This window comes from Styela clava, chromosome 4 (assembly GCF_964204865.1).
Source record: "Styela clava chromosome 4, kaStyClav1.hap1.2, whole genome shotgun sequence".
Taxonomy (NCBI): Eukaryota; Metazoa; Chordata; class Ascidiacea; order Stolidobranchia; family Styelidae; genus Styela; species Styela clava.
This window is the reverse complement of record NC_135253.1, coordinates 8280955-8298856: the sequence shown is the minus strand read 5'-3', so window position 1 is coordinate 8298856 and position 17902 is coordinate 8280955. Positions and strand designations below refer to the sequence as shown.

The 17902-nt window shown below is 32.1% G+C and overlaps 3 protein-coding genes and 1 long non-coding RNA gene across 5 annotated transcripts in view; all 4 read left to right on the top strand.

Annotated features, from left to right (window-relative positions):
* The first annotated feature begins 466 nt into the window (after positions 1 to 466).
* On the top strand, positions 467 to 2754 carry LOC120325873 (chymotrypsin-like elastase family member 2A). Its single transcript, XM_039392044.2, has 8 exons — positions 467 to 711; positions 876 to 926; positions 1032 to 1152; positions 1269 to 1419; positions 1643 to 1787; positions 1984 to 2168; positions 2248 to 2367; positions 2477 to 2754. The coding sequence occupies exons 1-8, from the start codon at positions 516 to 518 to the stop codon at positions 2516 to 2518; spliced, it is 1011 nt and encodes a 336-aa protein (XP_039247978.2). The 5' UTR covers positions 467 to 515; the 3' UTR covers positions 2519 to 2754.
* Positions 2755 to 4284: 1530 nt separating this feature from the next.
* Positions 4285 to 6141, top strand: LOC144421914 (uncharacterized). 2 transcript variants are annotated; one of them, XR_013475033.1, is made up of 3 exons: positions 4285 to 4393; positions 5311 to 5457; positions 5925 to 6141. It is a non-coding gene; the product is annotated as an uncharacterized LOC144421914 (long non-coding RNA). The 2 variants fall into 2 exon arrangements; XR_013475032.1 differs by lacking the exon at positions 4285 to 4393 and having other exon boundaries at positions 4981 to 5457.
* Positions 6142 to 6617: 476 nt separating this feature from the next.
* Positions 6618 to 11496, top strand: LOC144421958 (trypsin-like). The gene is made up of 9 exons (XM_078111592.1): positions 6618 to 6628; positions 6823 to 6953; positions 9753 to 9803; positions 9922 to 10042; positions 10146 to 10296; positions 10518 to 10662; positions 10874 to 11058; positions 11142 to 11261; positions 11370 to 11496. The coding sequence occupies exons 1-9, from the start codon at positions 6618 to 6620 to the stop codon at positions 11409 to 11411; spliced, it is 957 nt and encodes a 318-aa protein (XP_077967718.1). The 3' UTR covers positions 11412 to 11496.
* A 5841-nt stretch (positions 11497 to 17337) lies between these two features.
* The window catches only part of LOC144421892 (uncharacterized), a 40660-nt gene continuing 40095 nt past the window's right edge, over positions 17338 to 17902 (top strand). Inside the window, exon 1 of the mRNA XM_078111413.1 lies at positions 17338 to 17580. The gene's annotated coding sequence lies outside the window, so the exon portion shown is untranslated. The remainder of the gene's footprint in view (positions 17581 to 17902) is intronic.

Genomic DNA, 17902 nt, shown 5'->3' with positions numbered 1-17902 from the left:
TCACAGAAATGAAAGAAAAAACTTTCTCGTCAATGAAATTTGAACCTGACGTCAGATACTTGAGATCATTGGGAAACTTGTGCTTTGTCCAATTTTTATTATTATTTAGTATGTCACAATTGAATTACAAATAACATTGCGGGACTTCTTGGTAATGTGTATTTCTTTTCTCAGCGAGACCTAGTTGTTAGATCAAAAATTTACGTTTGACAAAACAAATACCATTTTCGGGATTCAAGAGGGATTCAAATTATTTTACTAAATTTTGAACTAGTTTTTCGACATTGTCCAGTATCTTCAGAATTTTGTTTAAAGAGTCACTATGTAGTTGCGGAAGGTTATTAATAACTTCAAGAGATTTAATATAAATTCAATGACGCAATGGGGGTCTTTCTAACTGTTGTATAAAACAGCGAGAAATTAGATCTATTAAGCATAAGAAATTTTATACTGATACAATAGAAAATCAGCTTAACTCAACATTTCAGTGGAGTATACTACAAGAAACTTTAATAATGACTCTATTGGTGCCACATCCGATTTTTACCTCTATGGCGGGGCTAAAAATTGCAGCCGGCATCCTCATGCTCTTTGGATTTCTAGCGACTGGAAACGCTCATCAACATCCTGAAGATATAAACCTCCAAAATCCGACCGATGATTTGATTGTTGCTTTGAATAAATTCACTGAATGTGGGGTGAAGAATGAAGGTAATATTTTGTCCAACTTGTTGCGCTTCAAACTTATCCAGACTCGGATAGAAGTTGTCGTGGTAGATCATAATCAAGCAAAAATGAAAAGAACCTTAAATTAACCACAGCCCAAATTTAGTTTCAATTTCAGTTTTCCAATTAAAAAGTTTATCATTTTCTAGAATTTTCATCGGCAAAATTTCGTTCGGGATTCAAAAATGCACGAATTCTAGGTAAGCTCTAGATTCTAAATGTCATACGTCAACTAATTGAATTATTTAAGCATTTATTAGTTGCTATAATGGATTGAACGAAAAATAAACTCTATTATATATTAGGTGGAAAAAATGCAGGAAATTGGCCATGGATGATATATTTATTGCAAAACGGTAAACACATATGCGGTGGAACATTAATTAATTCCAAATGGATTGTTACTGCTGCACATTGTATTGCGTTGTAAGTATGAAATACTTCAGTTTTTAAGTTTAATATGTTTTTATTCAAATACACCTATATAATTAGAGTACAGAGCGATAACCGTGTGCCAAATAATTCTTTTTATTTCTTTTTAGTCCTAATGAACCAGAAAGGTACAAAGTAATCCTCGGAGAACATAGCATTCCTACATATAGTGAAACTCATAGGATGTCTAACATCGATTCCATCAGAAGGCACAAAAAATTTAATTTTGTCAACCTCGACCATGATATTGCATTGCTAAAGGTATGGCATATTTAAAGTTTATAGTTGTGAGGTCATTTCATTTAGTTGTTAGGCAATGAATGTATTTAGTTATAGGAACGTATAGATGTAACTGTATTAAATATTGTATGTAAATACAGACCATAATTAGTTGGACTTGAGTGGAATATATTTGAAAAAAAAGTTGAAGTTTAATATATCTTGCGCTTTTCCAATTTTTTCATTATATAAAAACCTTTTTCAGCTAAAGAATCCTGTGATATTCAATAAACACATATCACCAGCATGTTTACCAAACCAAGGATTTCCAACTGATGCGACAAATACTATATCAATGAAATCAGCATTCACTGGGAAAAAATGTGTTGTCTTAGGTTGGGGAGAAACAGGTATGCTTTTTGTTGGCTGCAAATATCACCGCTTTTCGCAACGACATATATTAGGAATATAACGATGTTATTGAATGGTACATAATAACATAGATAATAATCGATAAAATCGAAATAATAACTAGAATATTAATACATAATGTAAATTCGTGCGCATTTTTAATATGTTCAATATACTTTCAATTTTATATTTTAGAAAACAACAACGACCAAGAACCAAAAATCAAGGTCCTTCAAAAATTAGAAGTTTCCGTTCTACCTCGAGTATTGTGTACGTCAATAACAGGGTTAGAAAATGGAGAAGTATATCATCACATGGAAGTGAAAGCAAATTCTACAAAATTCTGTGCTGGGGGACATCCTGATGAAGACACATGTAAAGTAAGCAGTGTAACAAAATGGTAGCTTTATAACAATATTTGAGATTATTTTGAAAATACATATTTTGATAAACATACAGGGTGACAGTGGCGGTCCTTTACTGTGTCGTGATAATAATGGAAAGTTTAATTTGCATGGTATAACTTCATACGGTTCAACAACATGCGGACAAGTGGGCCTACCGGGAGTATACACCCAGGTAAGTGATATAACTTATTTGCAATCCTAGATATGAACGATGTTGCATTTAACGGATAATATCGGTGATTTTAATTCTATTTCTTAAAGATTCAATTTTAACATTTCAGGTATCAGGATATCGTGACTGGATTGATTCACACATGAAATGAAAAGACTTTTCTTTGAAACAAAGCAAGGAGCATTGAATTCAACTAACTTATACTTTTTAATATTATTTGTTGGATATTCCATTTTTTTTAATAAATTAATTTATTTAATAATATTCTATTAATACTAACAAAAGTATTTATCACATATTTATTATGACATGTACAACAATAATTTATTTATTCCTTTTTTTTTTCTGTAAATGAATTATAGCATATATATTCTTTGCATATTTTATATTATTTATATTTTAATATTTTATTAAAATAAAACACTCAATATGACATAAAATATCACGTACTTATTGTGCTTTGAGGTATGTTGCAAATTTCAAATTAGTTGTATTTATATATATTTTATAACCGAGAAATAAAATCTATTCTGCATATAGTAATATTTATACACTAATGATTTTGGGCCTTATGGCCTTTGGACCTTATGACCTTATTTAATTTTTTACTTCATTTCAACCCCTGGGAACACTATTTATGAGATATGGATACACTTGATTCCATAACGCCCTCCCCGCCTCCGCCACCATTGTCAGCCAATCTTTCTAACCAACTTAGTTCTCAGTCAATGACTAATCATACCAGTACAGATACTCAACCCCCGTGTCCATATATATGAGCATTGCTCTTTTGTTTTTATCCATTTAGTGTATTGACTTCACAAGTTTCATCAAGGTTGAAATTTTTACTAAGCTAATTTGGCGACAATTGACTGCATCATCATATTAATGTGACGATAGGGAGTCTTTTAAACAAAAGTGAAAGTTTGATAAACTTTATTAAACACCTAAGATATTTATTAAAATTATATTATGAAATAAATTTGTCATACAATACTATCAAAATTTTACACAAATTGTTAAATTCAAAAACCAAACTTACAAGCATCCGAAAAAAAAAGAAATCTATATCTTTATAAAAATGATTGTAATATTTCAAATATAATGTTGTGAATTCTACATCCATATATCCTCAATCAATTTAAATAAACAAATGATTAAAAAGTTGATCCATAAGAAGAGTAATCCTTTTGTTTTTTTGTCGGGCCTCCAATATAACTAGAGTTAAGTAAAAATATGCAATGTAGTAATCTTCGAATATAGGCATCGTTTGGAAATTATAAATTATCATTTACTCTAGTAATGCTTTTTTTTCGAAGCTGATATGCACCATAATGTACGTGATCCTAGAATAGTGTGAAATAATACATATATATGACACACAATTGAGTCATAAGGAATCATACCACGTAACCTAATCCATAAAAACAAAATGTGACCAAAATAGAATGACATAGGCTTCAACGCTTTATAATACGTTTGGGGTGCGCTCGTTCGCCGTTTACAAATTTTAATTAAATCTCGTGAATGTAAAGTTTTGGAAGACTACTACAATTATTGTACTAACTTGTGAAGTCATAAACTCTACAGTCCTAGTATTCATTGCAAGTACTGAGATGTTGCCCTTTGTAAATCAGGTATTATTAAATATAAAATTACACAGCGATTTCAGTGTCTATGGCGACTAATTGAACGAGTAACAAACACTACTTGCACAAGCTTAAATTACGTTAAAATGATCACCAGAAACGTATCCAAAGTCAAACGCGTGGCAACATATCCGGAACTTGTTTCATAAATACAGATTAAAGATTAGTGTCAAATAGTCAAATATACTGTCAAATTAATGTACTTTGAAGTTATATTTATTGGTGATTTAGCGAGTAAATTTATTTCGAACCTTTACAGTTTTAAAATGATATACGTATGATATCTCATAAACTATGCCATTATGCTTCACTGGAAATCACTTTGTTCGTCTTGTTATTGCAAGGATGTTCAGGTCAAACTGTTTAAAAGAAAATAGGTAAGTAATTAAAGGTAGTTTTTTTGGTCAAAATCCCATTGCGTGTAATTTAACCGTGTTTGTTAAACGATTGTTTGAAAACAGAGGGAACTTATAAAGTTCGACTCCGCCTAAATACTTGGCAGTATTGGCTTTTAAATTTTTTTTGGTCTATGTGCCAACCGCTATACTGACATCGCCATACATAATTCTTTGTACAACATTCAATGATCACATGTAACATTCACTATTTTCACTCTTATTCGCGCACTGAAGATGTTCTAAAAATTGTAGGAAGACCTTGATTTTTGCACTTGTGTCCCGTTTGTGTGAAGTTATGCAAAAACTTGTATCAAGTTACGTCTGACAACGAGTATCAGTTATTTTTATTTTGCAATATGCCCGTTACGTACGAACTGGATATTTTCCTTTTTACGACAGGCGGGTCGAACTCGCATATTTACGTACTGTCATTATCACCAATATTTGCATTCCGTGTAACCGAAGCACGAAACGCTAAACGCGCAACTTGGTAAACCTTATCTGAGGCCGCGGTATAATATAAATACGACGAAGTAGGCTACAAAACACTACGAGGTATGCATCTTCCACTGAAGCACCCAGATTTAATAAAATAGATGATTTGAGGCGACAAAATCATCCGACTGGAGTAAATGACATGACTATCTAATTTGAACAAATTCGATTTTCAATTTTTTGTCGTAAACACAGCAAAATCATCCAATGTGTAAAGGATCGTAAAAAAGGTAGCAGTGGTAACATACTGGTATTCGTAGAAAGTTCTTGGACTAGTGATATTTTGTACCCCATGCAGGCTGCACACCATACATGACTGACTATAAATATTTCATAAATATGTAAATCCTAGAACTAGTTTTTTATGTGGAAAATTCATCTCGATCTTGGTGTTTTTCAAGGAGTTCTCTATAACTATTATGACGACAGTCAACACAATGATGCAATGTATAAATCAGTGATCAATTTTCCTAGTTTATTCCAAGTGGAAAGTGACATCGTCATAGAAACCAAAAAGTTTGGTCTTGACCTTGGTGCCACAGTTTATGGTAAGTAATTAGTAAACTGACATTGGACAATGTGTAGCATATTAGGTACAAGTTGCTTTTGGATTTATAATTATTTTTATTATTTATTTATTTTTTTATTGATGGTAGTATGACCCGCAAGTTCACATAATGACTCAAACAATGATTATCAATCTGGAAATTTGTTTTATTAATATTTTGAAGCTACAGACGATAAGAAATGGATGCCCTACTGTTCCTGCTCAACATATATTTTATCCTAGTGGTCAGCATTCCTATCTGGTTAATTAGTCTAAATAAACTATAGGTATATCTAAATGAAGAAGAGTAAATCTTCAAAACTTATCAAAATATTGTTTACATCATTCAAACTGAAGGGATTTTGTCCACCTTATCTATGTAATAAATTTACACTGGGTTTTTAATTTTGGATTCAAAAATGTATTTCTATACTGTTGTTTATTGTATAATTATTTACAAATTTTCAGATGAATTGAAAACTGAAAACAGACTGCTCTTATTGTAGTCGGCAAAAATTGAAATGTGATGAAGTGGCAAAAATAAAGAAACAAATTCCTATCTATGTAGTTTTATGGTAAGTAAACTACTCCTCAACTAAAAGATTGAATTAAAAATGTGGTATAATAATGGTGCTCGCAGCAGATACAAGGTGTAAATATTTCACACATTTATTTTGCTACATTATTTCCACTTCTTCTGAGGTACCGTAGTGTTTCGAATATTCGCCCAAAGGTGGGTGGGTCGTAAGCAATATATTCGGGATACTATCAGGATACCGCACAAGCTATGAATTGCTGGTCAATTTCATAGTTCTTCAGATGATTAGTGGGTTTTTGAAAACATTCACATTTGAAGTATAATTTCCATATAGATAAATATTTGATGTTTAAAATATATGTCCTGTAACCAAACAACTATTTTGCATGACAGATTTAGCTTTTCAATACAAATATATATAAATCAGAGTATTTGCAATGATATTTAAAAAAATGGGATAGAATTTCATTTGGAGCAAATTTAATCAATGTGATTTTTTCGTATAAAATTTGTTGTAATTGGCAATAGTAAAAGTAAAAAATCATAACTGACAATAAAACGTAAGATTTATCGATTGATATAACTTTAAACTAATTACTCTCACCCCGTTTACTTTCTGCGAAATGTATCACTTGTTTGCTTGCACAATTCAATTACTGTTTCGTACCAATTAGTAATTTTGTTATATTTTATCAAATGACAAATAAATAATTAAAGTATGCTTTTCTCATATAAAATCTGTATATATATCAAATCAGATAAATTTACATATTATTCGAATACCTGTTCATGAATTTATTATTATATTTTTGTCTTTATTTATTGCAGATCATTTGAGTCCTGTGATGAATATGAAGAATTTGACAGCCTTATTTACTTGTATCCACCAGATAGTTTTGTTCTTCCTGCTATGTTATTGGAGTTGAAGCATGAAATTGTTCTTGAAGAAAAAAATGATGGTGAGGAGAAATCAAAGGATAGTTATATTAACAAAAATATCGATATATTTAATATACACAAAAATCTTGAAAACCAAAAAATATTATTAATCGGCGATGCTAATTTTAGGTATCATTTATTACATAGTGACTTCAATATAAACGATATATAACTATGACAAAAACTACATATTATGATGATTGTTGATTAAAAAGACTACCAGAGAAAAAGACTCGTTAATCAAAAAAAATTCTCTTTAGGATTTATTAGGATAACTTCTAGTGCCGTATTTGGTTGTTAAATATTAAGAGTTTCGTGATTGAAGACGTTCATCGTTTTACAAATAATTTGTTTCTTGATTAATGTTTTTGAAATGTTGAATAAAATATCAGTTTCCAGAATGACCTCATTGATGTCTGGCACATGACGTTATGCAGACGTTTTCCAACAGAGGGCACTTTTATTTTACGTCAGCCAGTCATTTTACAACAAAAATAGATCAGAGATTTTAATCTGGTACACCCTTATAAATTGATAGATATTAATTTCAGCAACTCCAACCTCTATCTAGTCTAGGCGTACCTTTTTATCGGGTATGCGCTCATAAATATTTGGAATGTATTTTGATTACTCACAATCTGGCAAATTATACGTTCATCTTTGCTGCGGCAGTCCAATTATGGCCTCTTAAAGTTTTTTATTGTTAATATTATAAACATTCGTTTCAATCCATACTACCAACTTGTAAATGCCATCAAAATTTGTATACGTGTTATTAGTAATGCGAAGGTTCTGTCAATGTAAAACTCGTAGTAAAATGTAAGTAAATGTTACATCATTTATTTAGGATTCATTCAAATCATACACTTCAGATACTATGGGAGCTTTGATTAATTATACTGGTTATTAGGATCGGTGGCGACTGGAATACGTAAATCTTCAAAAAAAAAAAAATTAAATTCTTAAAGGAACAAAATTTGCTACACAAAGAATGACCATGTGGCTTTTTTACGCATAGCAGGTTTTGTACACTGTACAGCACTTCTTACCGTGTTTCCCTCGAAATTTAGACAGAATTTAGATTTATTTTCTTTTGAAGAATAACACTTTGTTTTTTTTTTGGAAGAGATCTTTTGTGTTCATTTATCATAAAATTACAAGATTACATTGTAGAAAATCACGAAATGGGTCGCTATAAGCTGTGATAATAAATAGTGGGTCCCAACTGTAAAAAGTTTGGGAACCACTGCTATAGGTATTGTAGTGACCGTTTGTAAGTCAACCCACGCTATATTCGGCACTTCATTTTTGAACCTTGGCAACGGCAAAACTTGCATTTGTTTCGTAATAAATTGTTCTATCGGACTTGCCCAGACTCAAATACTGTATATGTATATCGTATTGTGCGCACGTACAGTATTGTATTCTTTCTGTATTAAAACACACAACAGGTTGGTTCAAGGCATTTTTGGGGGGTATGTTATTAAATTCACTCAACATCAGACGCGATCGACTGCTCGAGGCGTGGCGATCGACGTGTTGGCCACCCCTGGTTTAAACTATAAAGTATTCGTGACATCGCGTTTATGGGCTGCGCATTCATATAAAGCATTTTGAAAGAAAAAGTACGTGCGATGTGAGAAAAATTAGTTATGCCATATAATTTTGTACTTTTGAACATTTCGAGATTTTTTCCCAAAATATTTCAATATGACTCCGAGTATATTTGTCTCCCAAGTATAAAATATTGTACGAAACTAATACTTTTAAGGATAAAATTAGTGCTTGAAATTAGACAGTCAGAAATATATGGTTGATCACGAGTTACGCTATTTGCTATGAAGAGGCTTTGATATTACGTATAAAATATTTTTAAAATTTAAATGATCCAGCCAGATTTTAAACTGTAGAATTTCGATATGTGTGACTTCAACTTACAGAAATTGAAAAAAATTTTCTCGTCAATGAAAATTGAACCTGACGTCAGATACTTGAGATCATTAGGGAAACGTGTGTTTGTCCAATCTATTTTTTAATTCAGTATGTCACAATTGAATTACAACCAAAATTGCAGGACTTCTTGTAAATAAAAAAACTGAATGAATGTGTTTTTTTTTCGCAACGAGACTTCGTTGGTAGATCAAAAATATACGCTTGATGGAACAAATAGCATTTTTTGGGCTTCAAGCGGGATTTGAAATATTTTACTAGATTTCACACTAGTTTTCCATATTGTGCAGTATCTTTAGAATTTTGTGCAAAGAGTCACCATATAGTTGCGGAAAGGTATTAATAACTTCAAAGGATTTGAAATAAATTCAATGACGCAATGGGGATCTTTCTAACTGTAGTATAAACAGCGAGAAATTAGATACATCAAGCATAAGAAATTTTAACAGATACAATAGAAAATCAGCTTAACTCAACGTTTCAGTGAGGTAAACTATAAGAATCTTTATAATGACTCTATCGGTGCTATCTCCCATTTTTACCTCTATAGCGGGGACAACAATTGCAGCCGCCGTCCTCATGCTTTTTGGATTTCTAATGATTGGAAACGTTTATCAGCCTCCCGAAGATATAAACTACCAAAATCTGACTGATGATTTGACCGTTTCTTTGAATAAATTCAGTGAATGTGGGGTGAAAAATAAAGGTAATATTTTGTCCAATTTATCGCGCTTCAAACGTATCCAACCTCGGATAGAAATTGTCTTTGTAGATCATAATCAAGCAAAAATAAAATAAACATTAAATTTCCCATAAGGTAATTTAATTTCAAATTCAGTTTTCCAATAAAAAAGATTCTCATTTTTTAGATTTTTCATCGTCAAAATTTCGTTCGGGACTCAAAAATGCACGAATTCTAGGTAAGTTTTAGGTTCTAAATTTCATACGTCAATAATTTGAATTATATAAGCTTCGCCTAATTGCTATAAAATATATAAATGATTGCATGAAAAAAAAAAAAAAATTTTTTTATATTAGGAGGCAAAAATGCAGAAAATTGGCCATGGATGATATATTTATCGCAAAACGGTAAACACATATGCGGTGGAACATTAATTAATTCCAAATGGATTGTTACTGCTGCACATTGTATTGCGTTGTGAGTATGGAATACGTTTTTTTTTTTAGTTTAATAAGTTCGTATTCAAATACACCTACATAATTTGAATACAACTGTGTGCCAAATAATTTATTTATTCTAGTCCTAATGAACCAGAAAGGTACAAAGTAATTCTCGGAGAACATAACATTACCACATTCAGTGGAAATCAAAGGATGTCTAACATCGCTTCCATCAGAAGACACAAAAAATTTAATGCTGTCAACTACGACCATGATATTGCATTACTGAAGGTACGACATATTTAAAGTTTATAGTTGTGATGTGATTTAAATTAGTGGTCAGGCAATGAGTTAGTATTAAGTCATAAAATAGTATAGATGAAACTGTATTAAATATTGTATGTCAATACAGACCATAATTAGTAGGACCTGAGTGGAATTTATTTGAAAAGAAACGACATTAATATATGCGATTTTGCAAATCATTCCAATATTATAAAAACTTTTTTCAGCTCAAAAACCCTGTAATATTCAATAAACACATATCGCCAGCATGTTTACCAGACCAAGGAATTCCAACTGATGCGACAAATACTATATCAATGGAATCAGCATTTACTGGGAAAAAATGTGTTGTCTTAGGTTGGGGGAAAACAGGTATGCTTTTTGTTGGCTGCAAATATCACCGCTTTTTGCAACGACATGCATTAGGAATATAATGATGTTATTGAATGGGCGTCTATGATGGTACATTATAACATAAATAGTCATTGATAAAATGGAAATAATACCTGAAGGCTATTACTACATAATATGAATTAGAACGCATTTTTAATATGTTAAATATACTTTCAATTTTATATTTTAGAAAACAACAACGACCAAGAACCAAAAATCAAGGTCCTTCAAGAATTAGAAGTTTCCGTTCTACCTCGAGTATTGTGTACGTCAATAACAGAAGAAAAAAATTCAGGAGAATATAATAACATTATAGTGAAAGCAAATTCTACAAAATTCTGTGCTGGAGGACATCCTGGCAAAGACACATGTGACGTAAGCAGTGTGACATAATGGTAGCTTTATAACAAAATTTTGGACTTGTTATTTAAAAAATACGTGTCTTGTTAATCATACAGGGTGACAGTGGTGGTCCTTTACTGTGTCGTGATAATAACGGAAAGTTCAATTTGCATGGTATAACTTCATACGGCCCAACACCATGCGGACAAAGTGGGCTACCGGGAATATACACCCAGGTAAGTGATATAACTTATCTGTAAACTTTGATATGCATGATGCTGCACCTAACGGATAGCATCCAGGATTTTAATTCGATTTTCTAAAGATTCAATTTAACATTTCAGGTATCAGGATATCGTGACTGGATTGATTCAAACATGAAATAAAAAGGCTGTCTTTTGAAACAAAACATGGAACATTGAATTCAACTATCTTATACTTTTTAATATTATCTATTGCAAATTCTATTTATTCATTAAATTAATTTATTTAATAATATTCTATTACTTCTAAAAAATTATTTATCACATATTTATTAGGACATGTACAACAATAATTTATTTATTCATTTTTTGTAAATGAATTATAGCATATATATTCATTGCATAATTATATTGTATTATGTTATTATAATAAAACACTCAATATGACATAAAATATCACGTACTCTTTGTGATTTGAAGTATGGTGCAAATTTTAATCAGTTGTATGTACATATATTTAACCCAGAAATAAAATATGTTGTGCATATAGAAAATTTATATATATATATATATCAATGATTTTAGGTCCTATAGACTGGTGGCAGGATAAGTTAAATATTGCACATCAACAGAATGAATTATGGAAAAAATCGCTAGTGAAAGAATAACTGTAAATTTGTCAATATTCAGAAATGGATGAAGCCACTGGGGACTATTACCTTGATTTTTCAAATTTTTTACTGATTGATACGCATGCCTTTATTTCACCCATAATTTTTTACTTCATTTAAACTCCTGAGAACACTATTTATAGAATATTAATACACATGATTCCGTTACACTTCCCAGCCGTAATTGTCCGCCGATCTTTCCAACAAACTTGGTGCACAGCTGATGACTGACCATACCGGTACCAATTTGTTTTTATCCATTTGTTGTACAGCCTTCACAAGTTTCAACAATGTTGAAATTTTTACTAAGCGAATTTGGCGACACTTGACTACATCAACATATTATTGGACACGAAATGGACATAGCGATCGTTTTGTTGTTATGTTGTTCTTAGTCTTGTTCTTCGACACGTTTTAAAGAAATCGCTTTTCTCTTAAAGCATATATTCGACATTGTGGAACACAGCAAAGTTTCATTCTTCCTATCGTAAACTGCAGAATGTGCAAAAGCTATAGGTAATGACGGAACTTATGGGATCTGAGAGGTGGAAATAAAGTGTCAAATGAATGTACTTTGAATTTATATTTATTGGTGATTAAGCGGTAAAATTTTTGTCTAACCTTTACAGTTTTAAAATGATATAAGTATGATATCCCATAAACTATTCCATTATGCTTCACTGGAAATCACTTTGTTCGTCTTGTTATTGCAAGGATGTTCAGGTCAAACTGTTCAAATGAAAATAGGTAAGTAAGTACTGGTAGTCTTTTTGGCCAAAATCCAATGGCATGTAATTTAACCGTGTTTGTTACACGATTGTTTGAAAAAAGGGGGGAACTTATAAAGTTCGACTCCACCTAAATACTTGGCCGTATTTGCTTTTAACTTGTTTTGGGTCTCGGTGCCAACCGCTATACTGACATCGTCATACATAATTCTTTGTACAACATTCAATGATCACATGTAACATTCAGTGATATTTTCACTCTTATTCGCGAACTGAAGATGTTCTAAAAAATTGTACGAAGCCCTTGATTTTTGCACTTGTGTCCCGTTTGAGTGAAGTTAGGCAAAAACCTGTATCAAGTTACGTCTGACAACGAGTATCAGTTATTTTTATTTTGCAATATGCCCGTTACGTACGAACTGGATATTTTCCTTTTTACCACAGGCGGATCGATCCTGCATATTTACGTACTGTCATTGACACCAATATATGCATTCCGTGTAACCAATGACATAAAACAACATGATGCGCAACTCCGGCATTTTTGTCCGAAGATCGTATTCGATAGCACGCTCCAATGCACATACTTGACGAAACGAAAACGAGCGGATGTGTGCTGCTTTCAAGGCGTAGCACAAATGGTGTTCGTGCCTGCTTTGGCAGTTGTTGTCGATTTTAATGATATTTTGGAAAGTTAAGGTAAAAAGAAATCGGAAAAAGGTAAGGTAAATACTATTGTTGTATATCACACCCGGGCATCGCACTGTTAAGTACATGTGGGAAAGTCAGGCTTTGTCAAATACTACGAAGTTATTAATTCAGTACGGTACGTGGTTGCCCATTTGCCGAAATTACATATTTACTTACCCCTTATGGTTTCAAATAGTTCATGCACCTCCAGTTAGATTTTTTTAATCAGTGAGGATATATACTCATTGTTGATTACGGCTCATTGTAACATACTATTGCGCATTCACTTTTATTTGCGTATTGAATCAAAGTGTTAACAAGTTCACCTAACATTTCACTCATACCGGTCTATATTGTATAATCTGATCTCTCAAGTATTTGGAGCCACGAATGCTTGTAATTTTCTGACTAAACCCTTTTATTAGATGGTTTATATACCAAATTCAGTAAAATATTTTTTACATAAAACATGAGATATTGGATTTATTAGCTATTCCATTCTAAATCATATAGACTGCTTTATTTATTCTTAACGAAAATTAATAAATCTCCTCTCCTTCTTCAGATGTGAAAGTTGTGGACAAACCTGTCTAAGCATTGTGAGACTCCTGCAGCACAAGAGGCAATAGCAGAAATAGTAAGTATATCAATCAAGAAATTAAGCCGACATAAAGCAAAACTTTCAACTATTCGTCTAATCTCAATTTCCTATTATTTATTCACAGGACAACTATAGCAGAAGGGGAGATATCAGAAGTCTGGCGTCATATCAGTGACATGCAAAGACATTTGACATTTGACATTGAAAATTACATACTCGGTCTTATTTGTAAAAAGGCACAAAACACGCCAGACATACTTAAAACAGCTTTGGAAAATGAGGATTACGGGTAACTCACTGCACCTGTGTTATATTTGGTTCATCAACTTTTGGTAGTACTATAGAAGAAATTCCGGAAAGGGGTATAATCATCATTCATGATAAAATACTATCATATATTTTTTGGACAACTTCAATCTAGACCAGGGGTCTCAAACTCGCGGCCCCAGAGAACTTCCAGTGCGGCCCTCGAACGCTTAACAATAATTGTAATAGTATTTTGGAAGTTTTTTTTATCTAAATGTAATAGATTTTTCAAACCTTTTAAAGTGAAATTGATTATTCACACAGAAAACAATTTACTGAAAGTAGTTTTGGAATATTAATTTTTTTTGTCCACAATTTGACCCAATTAAAAATACACATCAAGCGTGCAAAAGAATACTTGAATAAACACTTGAGTTATTAAATTAAACGCAAAGTACATGAAGAAGGTGGCATTTTCGAAGAAAATGGGAGTTGTAACATTTCTGCTTTTCACAAAATTCTGAATCACATTGTTTAATTTGTCATATTTCCATCAATACAATGAAAAAACACAATAAGCTCAGCAGTCAATATGACAAATTCGAAGACCAACTTCGAACAGAAAATTTCCATGTGTTTGTATATTAATATAATTATACAACGACTTAGTTACTAAAAATCAATATCAATAATAATTCAAGCAATCCTATGCCACGCAATGTGGTGCGAAATATCTTGTCGAAAAAATCTGTCATTTGTTTTTTTACTGATCCGTACATGAAATGATAAAAGTAACTTATTTGCATTACTGGAATTAATTAAACATTCGCAAAGATCCAGATTAACCCATGATCATGTGGCCTCGTTAGTTAGAGTTGGTACTATAAAATCATTTCAGCCTGGCCTTAGTATGCTGGTGACACAAAAAAGATGCCAAACGTCAGGACAAATGTAATTATTAAAACATTGAGTTTATACTGTAGTATTTTTGTTAATTTTAGGTTCATATATTTAAATTAAGTTATTTTTAGTTTTTAGTGTTCAAAAATGATTTTGATGGTTGTACATAGAATTTTATGATTTTTTATAATAAATACAGTAACTTGCAAATGTTGCAATAATAGTGGAATGCAAATATTAATATGTAATTGCATTTGAAATTGAAGAAAATAATAAAACTGTTTAGTTGCATCACAATATATGTCACAAACTAAAACTATCTTAAAAATATCTTTTAATTATACATTATCAAAACCTGTTTGCGGCTCTTTTTACAATTTCCAAAATGCAATGCGGCTCTCGAAAACCCATAAGTTTGACACCACTGATCTATTCTAGACGATTCAAGCATTGCTTTGGGAAATAATATCACTTCAATTAAATTGAAATAATCTCGCTATATTAAATACAAAATCGTTGCTATCATAAAGGTAAACCAATTCAGCCACTCGAAATATATTGGCCTTCACAAAGCAATGGAGGCAAAATTGAGAGTTCATGAGCTATGAACATTTGTTCTTTTCTTTGTCTTGAACTTTTCATACTCCACAGCCCCTATTAATTTTTTTTAATTTTAATTACCATGTGATGGTCATACATATCTTTAACTTGTATTTTCTGTCATGATGTATTATCTCAATGTGCCAAACTATTAATTAGTGTGCATATTTTGCTTCCAGGTGACATAAAAGTAATGTCTTGTTTATTACCTCAGCTTGAAGTATTGACAAAAAAAGGTGCCAGTAAATTAGATAAAAAATTTTTCAACTCTTTGTTATAATCAGAATTCACAATCAATAGGAATTATAAACAGCCAACAATCAATGAGAATTATATGCGAAATCCCTCATAATAAATTTGTCTAAAATCGGAGGAAGGCAAAAAATATAGGTAGTTTCCATCCACACAAGCATTTCAAGAAGACTTGCTTGAGCCAAACTAAATGAGCATCGTCAGGTGGTCGGTAAGGCTGCAATTTGAATTAAGCCCTGCAACCTACCGCATAGAAGATAATATTAATTAGTGGGCTATGAGCTAAATTCCTAAATTTAAACAAACCTATCTACGATGCATTATGTACCAGCAATGTTACCTACGATTAACTGAATATGTAGTATGTCTAATAAATTCACCTACAAAAGCAAGTTCGATAGGTGCAAACTTTGTGTTACGGAATTGTATCACAGCACAGTTTTGTATGACACCCTCTTTAAATGAAATTTCAATGATTAAGCGCAAACATTAAAATTACTAACTTTGAACTTTGTCATTATCTGCAAAATGTTCCACACAAATCTTTCCGCTATCGCGTTTGTAATCTTCTCTGATAAAAAAAAACGTCTATGATGTCCAGAATTGCTCTTTACAGCTTGCCTGCCATTCCAGTTTTCCAAGTGAGCAAAACTTCTTAGATATAGAGATTATTTTGTTTCGTTACAGGCCCAAAAAGACAGGTACTACACGTAAAAAAGACGCCGAGTAGCAAAAGCGAGCGGAAAACGGACGCGAAAGGCGACGAGAAATATGTGCATTGGAGCGTATCATGAAATACAATCTTTCGCCTGTAGTCTTATGGAGTGACGTCAGAGTTGCCTATCATGTTGTTTAATGTCATTGGTGTAACCGAAGCACAAAACGCTAAACGCGCAACTTGGTAAACCTTATCTGACTCCGCGGTATATACACAGTGGTGGGATTCAGCCGTGTCGCACCGGTTCTATAGAACCGTCTCACGAAATTTTATGAGATCAGCGAACCAGTTAGCATTACTGGTTACTGACAATGTTCTGTTTGAACCGGCTGAAAAATATACCTTTTGTGAAGGATCCGCCTGACAAAAAATTTGAATCCCACCACTGTATATATGACGGAGTAAGTAGGCTACAAAACACTACGAAGTATACATCTTCCACTGAAGCACCCATGTCGGCAGTCCGCGTGGTCCTAAGTTTTAGTTTAGTTCGGGCTCGTTCAATTGTATATCGTCATCGTGATGATTATCGCTATCGCGTCGTCGTCATCATTACTGTGTTGTTTTTCTTGCATCCAACGTGTCGCCTTTTTATCTTTCACGTGTCGTATTAGGTTTATCATCGTACCTCTAAGCTCAGTAAGATGTTTAGGATTACATTTTTGGTGGTAGCAGTTCAAGATTTTATTTCTTGTTATGGCAGTTTAAGATTATATATCTTGTTATGGCAGTTTAAGATTACATTGCCCTCATAGAATTGTGGTTTGAATTCATTTAGTAGTCTCCGTCTATATCGTCCTTTGTACTGTATTTCGAATCGTTCGATATAACATTATATTTACATCTCTACAGCTCGTGTTTTTTTGTATTGCATTTATAGTTATTGTTTTATCTTGGTTGTATATCTGTCGTTTTGGGACTATGCTGTTATATGGAATTGTTCTGTGTAAGTATTAGTTTTATATTTTGTATTATTCGTCTTTGATTTATTTGGTGATAACTATTTCATTCATATTTTATCCAACCGTTTTGAATATTCTCAATAAAACGAGTCTGGCAAATCGACTTATAGCAATTCCATAAATTAGTTGAAAATTTGGTAAAAATTATATCTTGCCTAATTGAAATATTGAACTGCAGAAAGTGTAGGACATATCTTGAAGTTTTTAAAATCGCACGAGAAGGTACATTTACGGCTCAAAATAATTTGTTTTTTCTTCAGCGGAATAATTGATGATTTTCTGCCTAATTTTCTTCAGTTTTGTAAC